Genomic DNA, 15,137 nt, shown 5'->3' on the forward strand with positions numbered 1-15,137 from the left:
ATTTATTGTGTATACATTCAAAACTATAAATACAGATAGGTAGGCACCTTAGAGATGATGATTTTGTTTGGTGTCCCATACAAGTACAATCAGAGTGAACAAAATGTAGATGTCCTGACATTTCTGGGCTTTGCCTTCACCTAGTTCTGGACTTGCAACTGGTGTTAGAGGTGGTTGGAGAACTGTACCACATTGTGCTTTTACTTAGAGCTATATTACAAAGAAAACTCTTATACAGTACTTTGTTAATATAACGTAACACAAGAAATATAAAATAATTTCTACAGTTATCTACTATATGTTAAAGTTAAATACGTATCATATGAACACTGATGCTGAGATATTTTTGTGACTGCTCATCTTTTACTGAGCTGAAACTTTAGATCCATAGTCCTCAGCCTTGAATTCAGCAGTGTCTACCAGAGTTGCTTAATGAACAGCTCAGTTTCAGTGACAAGAGGCTTTTTTTTGTTATAAGTTTTTGCTCATTGATATAATATGGTTATCCAAAGTATCGTGTTGTTTTTTATGAGGTTTTTTATGCTTTTCTTTTTAAAAATTTGATCCTTGCTTTTGACAGCTTGATTTGTTTTATAATCCAGTTCACATGTTTTGTTTAGCCTGTCGTTGCTGCAGCATTTTGCTATATAAATGTTATCCATGATGGAATGATGAAAGCAAAGTCTTAAGAAAATTGTGTAATGCAGGAAGTGAGCATTTTCTTCAGTTTCCATAGAGTCAGCAAAAATATTTTATTGGTACTGAGGACTGAATTTACTGGCAATATTTTTGAACTAATGCTTTTTGTGAAATTTAAAATTGGCATTTATCAACCTATTTATAATTTGGAGGCAATACTCCACATAGTCTGATTACAAAAATAGTAAATAAGGAAATAACTGATTCAATGATATTAACAAAATTATTTCTGTACTATGTGGTACAGATTTTGTCCTCTCTCTTTTTAAATTAAAAAAGATTTATTGGAATAGTGTCTCTAACTCATCTGCTGAAAGCAGCAGGATACAGAAAGTATCTCTTAATGTTGCAAGTGTGTTTTAGATACGATTGCTAGTATCATTTTCACGCAATTGAGTCTGTTGTACAAATCTGCTTACATCATTCCTCCCCTACATTTAGCTTTGTATTAGTGAAGCCATTACTGATGTTGTACAGTACATGGTAATAACATTGTGACAGGTCAGAGAATGCAGTAATTAAAACTACTGTAATTTAATTTGGTACTCATACTTACTTAAAGTTAACTGTATAAAGCAATGCTGCTTTAAAATCTGAAGGATGAAGACTCTGATTGTACTGCATAAGTTGTCATGCTGTGATTACAGGACAGCCAAATAAATTCATGTATATCTGAACATGAGTTTCATTTAGAACTACCATCATTGAGATCATTTAAACATTCTAAGAAAGTAAATATTTTATTACAAATGTGTTGACAGGACAGGTATGTGTACCAAAGTAAACGGTAGTTTCTGAATGCACAGTATGATACATATGTGCATTGTCAAAAGAGAATGCAAAACAATTGACATTGAAGTAGAGTTACCATGCTTTTTTCTTTTTCTGAAATTTCAGAAGTCTACCAGTATTTTTTATTAACTATAATATGTATTTATGTGTCAATGATGATTGCAGTTTAAGAAAAGTTTTAAACAGAGATTTGTCAATTTATATTTTTCTACTCATACAAATCTTTCTGTACAGCTTTCTGTTGGTCATAACAAGAAAATGGATATGCCATTCACAGCATAATTTGAATAATAGTTCAATACATCTATAAAGCAGTCATATACTATTATTGAACTTCATTTCAGTGTTTTTTAAGTAGTTCATCTTAGTGGCTAAGTTATGTCGGCATGCCCAAAATATAGTTTACACAGGAATATGATGCTGCTTTTACTATTTTTTTTCTCATTAAGATTATAGCTAAAGCAAATTGGCATAATATATTTATCTATATGATGGGCAAATCAATAGTAATTCTATTCCACTGATACATTTTCTGTCAGATATGTAAAACTAGTTAGCTACCTTGGGTATGGGTTGAAATGTTGAAGAAAAAGTATCTATGTAATTTTGTATTTTTCTTTCTACATTAACTTCTTTTAAAAATGGCAGCTGATTAAAAATTCATCTTTAAAAATATATATACTGGATTTAATTTTACTGTGATGGCTGGCAATTTGAAATAGTCTTTCTTCAGGATTTGAAGTGTTCAGGTTGAAGAGTCTCATAATGAAAGTTGGAATCAGTTGTAGGATACTGAGGGAGTGCATCTGTACAGTCATAAATGCGCTGTGCATTAAGTACTAAATAACCAAGTACTAAATCAATGAGCAGTAACTGGTGCTAGTGCACATCAGTGCCAGCATGTGGGTTTTTACAGATACTAACTGTGCAGTAGCCTAATACTATTGTGCAGTAGTGTATTAGCATGGGTTTTGCCTGGCATGCTGCTGTGAAGTGTTATTAGGATACCGTGCAGTTAGCATTTCATGTAGATGCACCCAGTAAGATGTATTGACTTAAAGTGGAATTGCACTATTTATTCCAAATGAGACACAATTGCAAATAAATAAAATACATATCAGGAAATCTATTTAATAAAAATCAGAATTTGAGTAACACTAACTCCTTACTAATTTTACTCCAAACATTTAAAAAACCCGTAAGTAAAATAACCCATTCTCACATATGCAAGCATGGAGATTCAGCATATACACACTTCAGGAGTGGTGAGTTAGCCGCTAATATTTGCTGTTTGTTATTCTCTGAACACAGTGTTGCATGCTTAATATTAATTGCAGTTCAAAATTAATATCTTGTTTAAAATTGAGACCATTATTGTGGGATTTTATTTACAGAAGTTAAACATTTCAAGCTCCTCTGAAGGAAGTACAATTGATCTTGTTTCTGCTGGAGAAGAAAAAGCAGATGTTGAACCAGAACAAACATCAGAACCAAAAGCCTGTCTTACAGAAGGTATGAAAAAAATATTTGGTGTTTCAGTTCACATTAGTACTGACCACTATGCACATGGGCAGTACTTAAAATATGTTGGGTTTCAAGGGGTCATAGACACCTCTCCCAAAAGGAGAGCACTTTGAGAAGGGGTGCTTGCTGGTGCAATAAAAAGTTCTGATCTTGCCCAGATGTACAGGCCTATTTTATTTTACACACTGAAAATGTCCATTGTTACTCTTCAACATGTATGAAGTTGGCATATGCACATTATCTTTCAAGGATTAGAAGCTTAAGTCTTAATATTATTTAACAAGAGACCCTGTCCTTCAAACCATTACTCACATGTGTAGTTCCTGATTTAATTGAATTAGTCTTATAAATAAATCCAGTAAAATCAATCTCTAAGAAAGCATTCTTTCAAAGGAGTTTTCCTGCACGTATCAATGTCCTTTATTTGAGTCCTGCTGATTTCTGAGGGTCTCTGTATACTTTTGAGGCATAATGAAATTGCAAAGTACATTAAATTATAATAAAAAATGTATATTATTCCAAAAATTTACCCTCCTTGTACTTTCGGCTTCCCATTTTTATTGCTATATTTTCATTCTTTTATTTCTGACTCCAAAATATTTTTAGCAGCCCAGGCACATATTTTCATTTGTTAGGTAGAAATGAAGTTTATGGAAAGTCCTGGCCCATCAACTCGGTCCATTATGAATATTTGAAAAAAAAATGCAAGGAATATATATATATATATATATAAAATTGCTTAATCATTTATGACAATTCCTTTGCAACTCTCAAAATTATGTATATTTTATAAAAACCTAGTTTAACAGGACATTAAGTTGCCTAAAATATTGTAGTTTGGGTGATGAAAAAAAATTTAAACTTTATTTGACTAAATTTTGGAAATCTGAGCATTCCATAACTTTGAGATGCCAAACAAGGTTTTAGACATTTTATTTGTGTATGTCCTGATTTTACACTGTGCTTAGTAGCATGCAAAACATGATCAACAAGACACAATTCATCCATCCCAGCCACAGTTTTCTAGAATTTTCAAAAGTACCTCTGATGAATATTTTTCATTGCTTCATTTTGGGCAGTTTTTGTACTTTGTCTTCTGTACAAAATTCAAATAAATTTTCGTATCAAGAACTTAAATATTTTAAAGCTCAATTTTAAAGCCACTGTTAGCTCAGATGAGCTCTTTTGTCAGTCAGCCCACTCACAAGAAACAAAAGAATTATGGAATATGGTTCATGTTTTGCAACACTTTTTTAAAGTTCTTCATGAAATATGAAAAACATTCAATCTTTCTGTAATTTCACTTTCTTTTATAAACATTTCCATATTATTTAAAAGCAATGCATGATTGTGCATTTCTGTCAGGGATGCAACCTAACAGTTATTCTTTAAGGTGCCACCTACCCTGCCTTATGCCTAACTTAAAATTGGAAAGTATATCCTCTAGGTCACTCCAGTAAAAGGTGTACAGTATGGTATTTTTATCAGAGCTGATGAAATGTACTATAGCCTTTGTGTAACGTATCACCATGGAGACACTCCCAAGAGAACGAGGATGATACCTCTGAGTCTTATTAAATGTGTTCAGATTCTTTGTTATGTTTATGTTTGATAAATCTTTTCAAAGGAATGAGAGTGCTCTTAGTCAGGTAAATGCGGAGGCTCTTGGGTGATTCTAGAGACTGAAAGTCGTTCCTGTAAATCCTTGAGGCCCCATAATGAGATCAGGAACTCTCCTAGGTTGGAGTAACTCTATTTAGGGTTTTCTGCATCTCAAAAAAAAAAAAGTACACTTGTCTTCTAATTGGATTATATATTTCAGTGGGTGATATTTTCCCCTCATTTTACTCATTTGGGAAATTAATATGCTTTCTTAAACCTTTCTTTGAAAAAAAAATAGTAAGAAATATATAAATCTATCACCCTGTGGATAATTATAATTGTGAGTAGTGTTATATAATGTTTCACATATATAATTGTAAATTGTGTTATCTTATATATCACATATTATATATGTAAGAATTATAATTGTAGATTGAATTATACTATAGTCATTAAATCCTGTGCATTACCCTTTCCTTTACTTTGGTATTGTAAACTTTCAATTTTTATTATTTATTGTTTATCTGTTATCTATAACGTAAATGCTGATGTCATGCTTATTATTTAAAGCATTCAGAGCAAAGACTCTGTCCTTAAGAGCTTGCATTCTAAAAGACAAGTACAAATAAGGTGAGGCACACTGGATGCTGACAGAAGGGATATTTGTCATGTGATCAGCTTCTTGAAAGCACTCTACAGTCATGGCCTAACAGAAGTGCACAGTTTCAGAGCACTTTAAAAGTGCCCAATTGCATGACAAATTAACCCTCATTTAATGAGGGTTTAGATGAAGGTGCTCCAAAGTGGAGCACCTTCATTAACTTCTGTTTGTCCCTGCACACAAGCGTGTGACAAAGATGCCTACTTGTGGCTGGTCACCATACTGGCTGCCCCTCCATCTAGGGGAGTCTGCACAGTCTCACCTGCTGCAACTTGTTGGGATATAAATGATGTAATAAGCACCCTTTTTTAATGTCCTGATGGCAAGGGGTTTACACATGGCTCTGACCTGCCCTTGCCATGCCCCATGCCTTACAGATGGCATCCAAATTATAGTTGCTCCAGCCAGAAGCAGGTCCAAACTCTGCCCCTTGCTGGGCCTCTCACAATCTACTCATTCACACTACTCCCTCTCACAAGGCCTCATTCACTCTGCCCCCTCTCACAGAGCCTCTTTCACACTGCCCTTCACTGGGCCACTCTCAACCCACCCTGCTCCTTTGAGTGGCCTTTGGGTCATCAGGCTTACCTACTTAAACTCTGGATGATCCCTCCACAGCCCTTTGGGTGCCTCGTGCAGCCTACTCTATGGGTAATGGTCTGTATGCCTAACACTAGGCTGACTTTAACCACAAGCCCCTCTCTGGGCACTTGGCTTTTACTACCCTACTCATTCCTGCCTCTCTTCATGGAGCCATTCTCTACACCCTCACTAGGGCCAACTCTGTGCCCACTTCCTGGGGCTTGGGGTCTTATACCCCCAGGGTCCCAGGTGCTTCTCCTTAAGCGTGCCTGGCCCCCTGCCTGTTCTATGAGCCACTGAGTAGTGGGAGCTGGCATTATAAGGTGCCTCTATCTGCCTTTCACTGGGAAGGCAACTGGCCTGGCATTTCTGGGGAGCTACCCTACCACAGGCAGCCCCAACAAGCCATCCTTCCCTAACAGGGTGCAGTTTCAAGCCATGCCCAGGACCAGAAGCTTCCTAACTATGCATAGCTCCTACCTTTACTTTCAAGGTGTTCCTGAGCAGCCGCTCTGCTGGATGTTGTTGTGCCAGCTACCAGCAGCAGACGGCTCTCTTAGCCCTGAGTGCCAGAGCTAAAATGGAGTCTGTACAGTTGTCTCCTCTAATCACATGGTCCTCCTCGGGTCATGTGACCTCATCATCAGAGCTGGCCTGCACCTGCTAGCTGCCCTGCTGCCACTCAAAGCCCTTAAAGTGATAGGCACCAAAGGTGCTCTATCACAAAGCAGACCTGGGCTGATGCAGCTCAGCCCCACTCCCAGTGCTATGTGCAGGATGGGATAGGGGATGGAGGAAAAGAAGGAGCTCCGGTCTGGGGTTTGCCCAGCCTCCACTGGTGGGCAGGGCAGGTAGATGGGAGCCCCCCTCCAGCGCAGGCTGGGCAAACCCCAGACCAGAGCTCTCTTCCTGCCCCCTCCCCCTCCCATTGTGCAGACAGCACCAAAGCTGTGGGAGGTCAGGCTAGGGGACAGAGGCAATAGATATGCAGCCTCTCTTTACTGGATCAGCTCCCAAGTGGAGCTTGATTTCCTCCTCCCCCCAATCCCTGACCAAACACCAAACATCTGTTGTGTCAGAGGGGAGTCACTGTAACTCATGGCACTTTCTGTGAAGCACCATAAGCTAAAGTGAATAGTTGCACATGTGTCAATGCCACTTACTTATGTCTCAGCTAGTTTAACTCTGGAGCTTTTTCTCTCTCTTAATTTGGGTAGTTTTGCATTAGAGAAAATTACCTAACCTAAGGCTAATGGTGGTTAATATCTGTGTGGGCCTCATGAAGGAAGCAGATCTTTAGAATGAGAAGAATGTGAGGTCCTTGTAAAGTGGGATTAGTATTCTATGTTTAGGGGTCACATGGAAAAAGATTCAAGGGTTGAAAGGGGAGAAGTTACGGGCAAAGCTGTTGCTTTTAGTGGTGAGCAGGCAGTGAGAGGAAATGCTAAGAAATAAACCCAAAGTTGTATGCTATAGGAAAGATGTAAAGAACTTTAAAGATGAGAACAAAGTGTTGGTACTTAAGATCACAGGAGTCAGCAGACGTATATTGAAAGGGCAGACATGTTTTTAGCAGCTGTATTCTGAATAAATTGAAGGAATCGAGGGGCATTTACATGTGTGTTCTGGGAGTGGGGGGCAGGGGATGCTGCAATTAAAGCGGCTTTCTGAGAGTCACTCTAATTAAAGTGCCTAGAGCGTCTCCTGTATCAGTATCCCCAGGCTGAAAGTGGCAGTGGAGGTGCTTTAACTAAAGCCCATTAAACAAGCTTGTTAAAGCACCCCCACCACCATTTTTAAGCCTAGGGACACTGGAATCTGCTGGAGCATGGTAATTACCACACTCCAGCAAACTCGGTTAATTGAGTCTGCTCCAACATGCTATAATTACAGTACGTCAGAGCAGCCTAGCTGCTCGTGTGTAGGCATCCAAAAAGTCCAGAAAGAGGGAGACGGCAGATTCTCCCAATACAAAAACTCTGTCATCCTCTTGCCCCAATACTCTCCTCTCACCCAAATCCTCCTAGTACTGGAATCCACTTGCCTTCTTCCCCTCCATAGCAAGAAAGCATATACATATAATTTAAATGCTTACATTGTGCTTGTTGTTCAAAGCAGTCTCTGCCTGGAATAGCTTATATTCTAAAAGACAAGTGTAGCATGATGGGCCTCAAGAAACTATTCATAGCATTCTCTATGGCTATGGCAGGAAAAACGATGTGATGAAGGCTTACAAAGCACACACTTTTCTGCAGTGCCATTGTTTGTTAGAAAGATGCTATTGGGTTGGTTCCCACATATTTCTATAGGTTATACAGCTTCTGCTATATTACATGAGAGGGAGGAACAGATTTCCATCTGTATTTGTTATTCTATTATGGTATTAAAGACTTTACTTAAGCTTTCCCCTTTACTTCAGAATGAAAAATATATTTCTGGATCATTTTGTTTTGATTAGCAGCTTCTTTTCTCATTCAACTCACTCTAGTATGTTTGTAATGTTCAAAAATACTGGGGCCTTTTTTCCCCTAAATGGGATTTAGACACACTTTATTCTCTTCTCTCCTTGGCTCTCCTTCCCTTTTGTTCTTTCACAAGATCTGCCTTGCAAAACCCCAGCCCTGGCCCACTTCCAGCAGCTACTTCTGCTGCTGCTGCTGCCTCATCATGGATCATTTCTAGCAAAAATCCCATTACTTTCTGTCCTACTCATTATCTCCTTGTATCCTATTATCATCTTAGCTAAGGTCTCCACTTCTGTAATTTAATATACTCCTAGGTTTGCAACTGCATCTGCCTTTTCAGCTTCCCCAACTAATTTCTCAAACTGCTCATTTATCAGTCTACACAGGGCACCGCTGACTTATTTGAAGATAATTTACAAAATATGATATGTCCAGCCCCCATCTCTCTTCACTTTCACATGGCTTCCCTTCTTCCTAAAGAAAGCAGCTACCTATGAAGAGTATCAGTGGTAGAAATAGTTAAGAGTTGGAGTTGGAAGATAAGCAGGTCTGGAGGATCACAGATATTAGAATAGCAGGGGTATGGTATTGTGAGAAAAGAGCTTTAGGGAGAAATTGAGATCCAAGGGCTTGAGGACATGCAAGCATTATTGGTTATGAGTGTGAAGCTTTTAAAAGAGAAAGATAATATGGTTGTTTTGCATGGAGTGTTGATACTGAAGGAGAAGGAGATAAACGTGTGGCATAGAAAGTGCACATGATCCCTGGATTTGTTCCATAGATATTCAGTGAAGCAGGTACAAAATGAAAGTTAGCGTAGGAGGTAGGTGCCAATGAAATACAGAGATGAAGGAGCAAAGAAGTCAAGAGTTGGAGAGTCAGTGAAGCTCAGGGTTGTGACCAGAGAATCAATGGAGTTGATAAAGGAGGCTACACAGAAATGAAAAATGATGTTTGATAGGATGTCATGGAGGGCGTGGTAAGAGAACGAGGCAAAATTGCATTGTGGAAATTTGACAGTAAGACAGAGTAATTGGTCAGTGAGATATTAATAAACTATACACAAAAAACTAGTATTTAAAACACATTTTACAGTACTATTTGTTGCTTTCATTTCTGACTCAGAATTTTTCAGAAGGACTTTCATTCCATCAAAACTTTATCAAAGCCATAGATAGTGCTCCATTGCAGGAAGCACAAAGTAGGTTGGCCCATTCCACTGAAATTGTCTTAGTATTTAAAATGATTCAAACTTCATTTATATTCAATTAAATTAAAGGTCTCGCTTTAAACTATTTTTTTATGAGAGAGGAATTTTAGGTGTGGGCATTCTTAAACGAATTTAAATGTGACCGGTAGATTTCCTTTTTATGCAGCTGAGATTTTTCCTTTTTTATGCAGTTCAGATTTATGATTTACCATATTAATTTGAATCCAAGACAAGTCCCACCCCTCCCCACATTTAACTTGGGGGGGAAAAAGACCTTCTTGTCTTAGATTTGAATATGAGGCGGTAGAGAGGAAGGCGCCTGAGGCTCCAGCTCCAGTTCTGGTTTTGGCTCTGGTCCAGCTCCAGACCTAACCCTGACTGAGGATCAGGGCTAGTGCCTTAGTTGATGCCTACCCTCCCCTATCCCCAGCCTTTGGAGTTTGGGCTGGAGCTACCACTACTGCAGCTGCTACTAAACTGGGGCTAGGGTTGAGGCAAGCATGTTCTTCATGCCATGGGTGTGAACAGGGCTGGAGCCATGCCATAGCTGGCACAAGGGTAAGTGACTGGAAGAGGTAGGTATGAGGAAGACAGGAAGCAGAGAGGGATGGAGGGCAGGCAGCAGAGTGGGTCAAGTGTTGCGAGGAACAGGCAACAGGGGACAAGATGTGGGGATGCAAGGGGCAAGCTACCCACTGCTTGTACCCCTGCCTCCTCTGCCATCTGTTCCCTTACCTTCTGCCCCTCTGTCACTGTTTTTCCTGATGAAGAAGGTGGGAGGGGGCAAAGTGACCCCTGAATAAATGGATTCTATACATAGAAAATTATAACAAATTTATAATATTTTCATGTATGGAATCTGATTATTAGGGGGTCTTTTTAAATTCAGGGTCATCTTGGATTGAGGATAATATGATAGTTGTGTGTGTATCTAATCAAATTATTGTAGTGTGAATTTTCTGATATCTCTTCTCCCAATATTGGATACTATTTTTAAAGCCCCTTCCTTCCCACTCCTGAAGTAACATAATTAACTGGAATTCTCTGGTTTCATCGCTCCTTCCTTCCTCCTTCTCTCCTTCTAAGTGCAACCTGCATGCTTGGCAACAAGAACTTATTTGTAATTTTTGAAGCCTGCCTCAAGTTTTTTAAAAATGGTTGAGTCTTGTAATAGCATATCTGGTCAATGTTTAAATAGTCCTTGTCTCTCAGCGTAAGTGAGAAGTGTTTGTTTGGACTAAAAGGAATAATGCAAAACATTGAATCAAAAACAGACCTCCAGTTTTCACAGTCACATCTATGAATATAAAGTTCAACCCCTTTCTACTGTATTTGACCAATTTAGGAATCCAGAATATTTTTTTATTTGATTCTAGATGATTTTTCAATCTTCAGTAAAATGGTTGTTACAACTGTGTCAGCTCATGACAAAGGTGAAGGGGTTTTATCTCAGTCAACAGTGTCTTAGACCTGTTCCTTCTAATGGTTTAAAAATGAGCAAAAACTCTCCAGCACTTAAGTGTTCTGGTTCACAAAAGAAAAAAATGTGTGTGGAGGGAAGGTATAAGAGGCCGGTATACCAAAATGTGATTTATTATTGTTGTCTCTGAAGTAAAATAAGTAAAAAAAAAAAAAAAAAAAATTAAATGAAATAAAGTAGCAGAGACCAGTTCAAGAGCACAGGGAAGCTGACACGAATGAGGATGATTTACAAATGCTAAGAGAAGAAAGGGAAACATTTTCCAAACAGTGGGTGGATCAGGCAGATAAATAAAGGAATGAAATTCATAGCACAGCTTCCCTGTATGAAAATATGAGTAAGAGTGTAAACTTCCATAAAGTTGATGGGCTTTTTGCAGGGGGGGAGGAGGGTTGGACTTTCTGGTGGATCAGACTCTTAGTTTCTACCTTTTGATAGCAAAAAACTTTTTTCTTTTTTGTGTAAATTTGTGTGCTTGGGGGGGGCGTTGGCATTGTTTGTATTTTTAATGGTGTAAATGAAACTTAGTTCAGTTAAATCATTTTCTCCAGTCCCCTTCTTGAAGTAAAGACTGGATAGTAAAACTTAGAATCAAAATTAACGATTCCCAGAATCCCAGCATAGCCAGTAGAGAGGCATCTTAGTGTAATACTTGTTAATTTTAATGGCTGAAGAATTAATGAAACACTGGTTTACTGTTTCAGAATACACAAAATTTTATCCCATACTGATTTGTCATAATTTATTGTCCTTATTCTTAGGCTGTGTACAACGGTTCAAGTGCTGCCAAATCAACATGGAAAGTGGGAAGGCAAAAGTGTGGTGGAACTTTCGAAGAACCTGTTACAGGATAGTAGAACACAGCTGGTTTGAAAGCTTTATTGTTTTCATGATTCTTCTCAGCAGTGGTGCTCTGGTAAGTGAAATGGGTAAGATGCATATTCCTTCTGAGGAGGACAGTATATTCCATTTTCTTAGTTCATATAATTTGAAGTGTTTCTTTAATAAAATAAAAGTTTCACATTTTTGGAATGTTGGTCTGGGGTGAGCACTGTATGCAGTGCTTGGAACCGGTCCAAAGCACACGCTACCTGTGCACGGGATCCAGCATGCAAGGCCAGTCTCTGGGCCTGATTCAGTTTGTGGACCAATCCCAGGCCTGCAAGGCCTGAAGAGTTTGATATCCTTGCTGTAAAAGAAGCAGCATCAACAGTCAAGGATATTTTGCCAAACTGGTACAAGGCAGGTGAAATAAAAAGTTTGACTGAGATTTGGAGGGGGTAAAAGTATAAGAAATAGCTGAGAAGAATAGGACTGGTAAGATCCAGAATGCCTGTTTCCATTTATGAGAGGTTGTCTTTTGACTGGAATGAAAGAGTGACAGGCAACACACTTAATTGATGATTAAGTTAGCAAGACTGCAACAGGAACAACAATTTTATGGCCAATGCTTGCAGACTTAAAAAAAAATCTCTCAACAGTGGAAAGACCCTAAAGTCTGCATCACTATGAACTTCCAGACACTCTACTACAGACTTTTACTCCCAGCTTTTCTCCTAGGACAGCGGTTCCTAAGCTCTGACAGATTGTGCACCACCAATTTAAAACAATACACGTTAAGTACCACCAGCAGATTTTTCAGTTCAACCTTAAGTATCACCAGCACATTTTGTCATATAAAATAATTATAATAAATCTGTTAACGTGTACCACTGACAGGTTGTCTGCATACCACTCGTGGTACATGTACCACAGATTGGGAACCAGTGTCCAAGGACATGACTCATGAAAATTTGAAATTCATGTTGCTATTGCAGCATCTCAAGATTTCATGAGCGCTCATGTAAGCTTAAGTAACAGGACACGGTTTAAATGAGAAGGAGTATTAATTTTCTGCTTGCCAGTTAATTAAATCCTGTATTGAGCTGCTGGATTCGTGTAGAAAGATGCTTGTTATATAACAAGGTCTATTTGTATAAGTGGTAGTTTTTAATGATAAGGGTAAATGTTATTCACATTTTAGCAGTGATCTTCCTCTGTGCATTCCTAGGACAAATTACTGAGACAGAGTTGTTCTAATTTCTTTTAACAGGTAGTACTTGAGTTTTCACTATCAATCAAACATTCTACATTTATTTTTCACACATCTACATGCCGCAGCTGGTGAGCACAATTCTCCAAACACATTTTTTAAAAGATAGTTTAGGTTTGTGCCAAAGCCCTGCAAGGGCCTCTACATTTTTTAGTTTGACACTCTAAGCCTACTTGTTTTGGAAAAGGGACATATAGAAACAGGTATCTGCTAATATTTCTTATAACTATAAATTGTTTGAGCTGACATCTGAAAATTAGAGATATTTGAATTGGCATTGGGCCAACATATCATGTTCCATCATGCCACATACACTAGTTATCTAAGTTTTGACCTCTCAATATTGACATCCAGACATTGTGTTGTTAAACTGAGATTTGGCCTGTTGGAGTGACAAAACTTTTTTTTTTTCTTCTGGATGACAGTTGACCAAGTTTCTTATTGGCCATAGATTACTCCCAACATTGTTCTACAAAACTTTACGTTTCCACAATTTACTTGTAATCTACGCGATACTAAACACCAACTTTAGAAAAGAAACAGAATAGAAGAGTAAAGTTTTTACCCTTTTCTTTTCTTCTGGAGTCAGACAGTCTACCTTATAACTTGCAAAAGCTAATAAAAACGTAACTGGATATGTTTATTGTTCACAGGCTTTTGAAGATATATATATTGAACAGCACAAGACTATTAAGACTATATTGGAATATGCTGACAAAGTCTTCACTTACATCTTCATTCTAGAAATGGTGCTAAAATGGGTGGCCTATGGCTTTCAAATGTATTTCACTAATGCCTGGTGCTGGCTGGACTTCCTAATCGTTGATGTATGTATCTTCTAAGTAACTGACTTCTTTATTTATAGTAAGGAATCCTATATAACTCATGTTAGTTATAAGTATGATGAGGAAAGTGCCTTTCATTAAAAATGATTTAAAAATCACTAATATTTCATAGATTTCATAGATGTTAGGACTGGAAGGAACCTCGGAAGATCATCGAGTCCAGCCCCCTGCCCCAGGAGCAGGAAATCAGCTGGGGTCATAGGATCCCAGCAAGAAAAACATCCAGGTTTTCAAAGTAGGTGCTTGAACCACCTCCGCTGGCAGGCCATTCCAGAGCTTGGGGGCTTGGACAGTAAAGAAATTCTTCCTTATGTCCAGCCTGAAATGGTCTTGAAGGAGTTTATAACCATTCGACCTTGTAATCCCCTGGGGCGCTCTGGTGAAGAAACATTCCCCCAGGTCTTGGTGAACAACCCTTATAAACTTACAGGTGGCCATCAGATTGCCCCTGAGCCTGCGCTTTTCCAGGCTGAAAAGTCCCATGACTCTCAGCCTCTCATCATAAGGTCTGTTTTCCTGAGTTCTGATCATGAGCGTGGCTCTTCTCTGGACTCTCTCAAGCTTCTCCACATCCTTTTTGAATTGTGGAGCCCAAAACTGAATGCAGTACTCCAGCTGCAGCCTCACCAAGGCCAAGTACAATGGAGGGATGACGTCCTGGGATTTGCTTGAGAAGCATCTATGGATGCAAGCCAGTGTTTTGCTCACCTTACTGGCTGCAGCATCACATTGCAGGCTCATGTTTATCTTGGGGTCAATCCTGACCCCGAAGTCACTCTCGTCTGTAGTGCTAGTCCGTGTAGCACTACTGAGCCTATAGACTTGCTGCAGGTTTTTCCTCCCAAAGTGGAGAATCTTGTATTTTTCAGTGTTAAACACCATCAGGTTCTCGTCCGCCCATTTACTGAGCCTGTCAAGGTCAGCCTAGATTACTGTTCTGTCCTCACATGTGGATGCTTTACCCCAAAGTTTAGTATCATTGGCGAACTTGACCAGTCTACTTTTGACTCCAATGAAGAGGTTGAACAAAATAGGTCCAAGGACAGAGCCTTGAGGGACCCCACTGGTCACAGGGCACCATGATGATTGACTTCCATCAACCACCACCCTCTGGGTCCGACCCCGGAGTCAATTCCCCAACCAGCGGATCGTGGTGGATCCAAGGCTGCAGTTGGCCAGTTTTGC

General features: G+C 38.9%; 1 protein-coding gene across 1 annotated transcript in view; it reads left to right on the plus strand.

Moving 5' to 3' along the window:
- The window catches only part of LOC149867520 (sodium channel protein type 2 subunit alpha-like), a 213,144-nt gene that overhangs the window by 155,295 nt on the left and 42,712 nt on the right, over nt 1–15,137 (plus strand). The window contains exons 18-20 of the mRNA XM_090045564.1: nt 2,886–3,003; nt 11,777–11,931; nt 13,761–13,934. Coding sequence (XP_089901690.1) covers nt 2,886–3,003; nt 11,777–11,931; nt 13,761–13,934 — 447 coding nt within the window. The remainder of the gene's footprint in view (nt 1–2,885; nt 3,004–11,776; nt 11,932–13,760; nt 13,935–15,137) is intronic.

This window comes from Crocodylus siamensis, chromosome 4 (genome assembly GCF_052110815.1).
Source record: "Crocodylus siamensis isolate JL-2025a chromosome 4, ASM5211081v1, whole genome shotgun sequence".
Classification (NCBI taxonomy): Eukaryota; Metazoa; Chordata; order Crocodylia; family Crocodylidae; genus Crocodylus; species Crocodylus siamensis.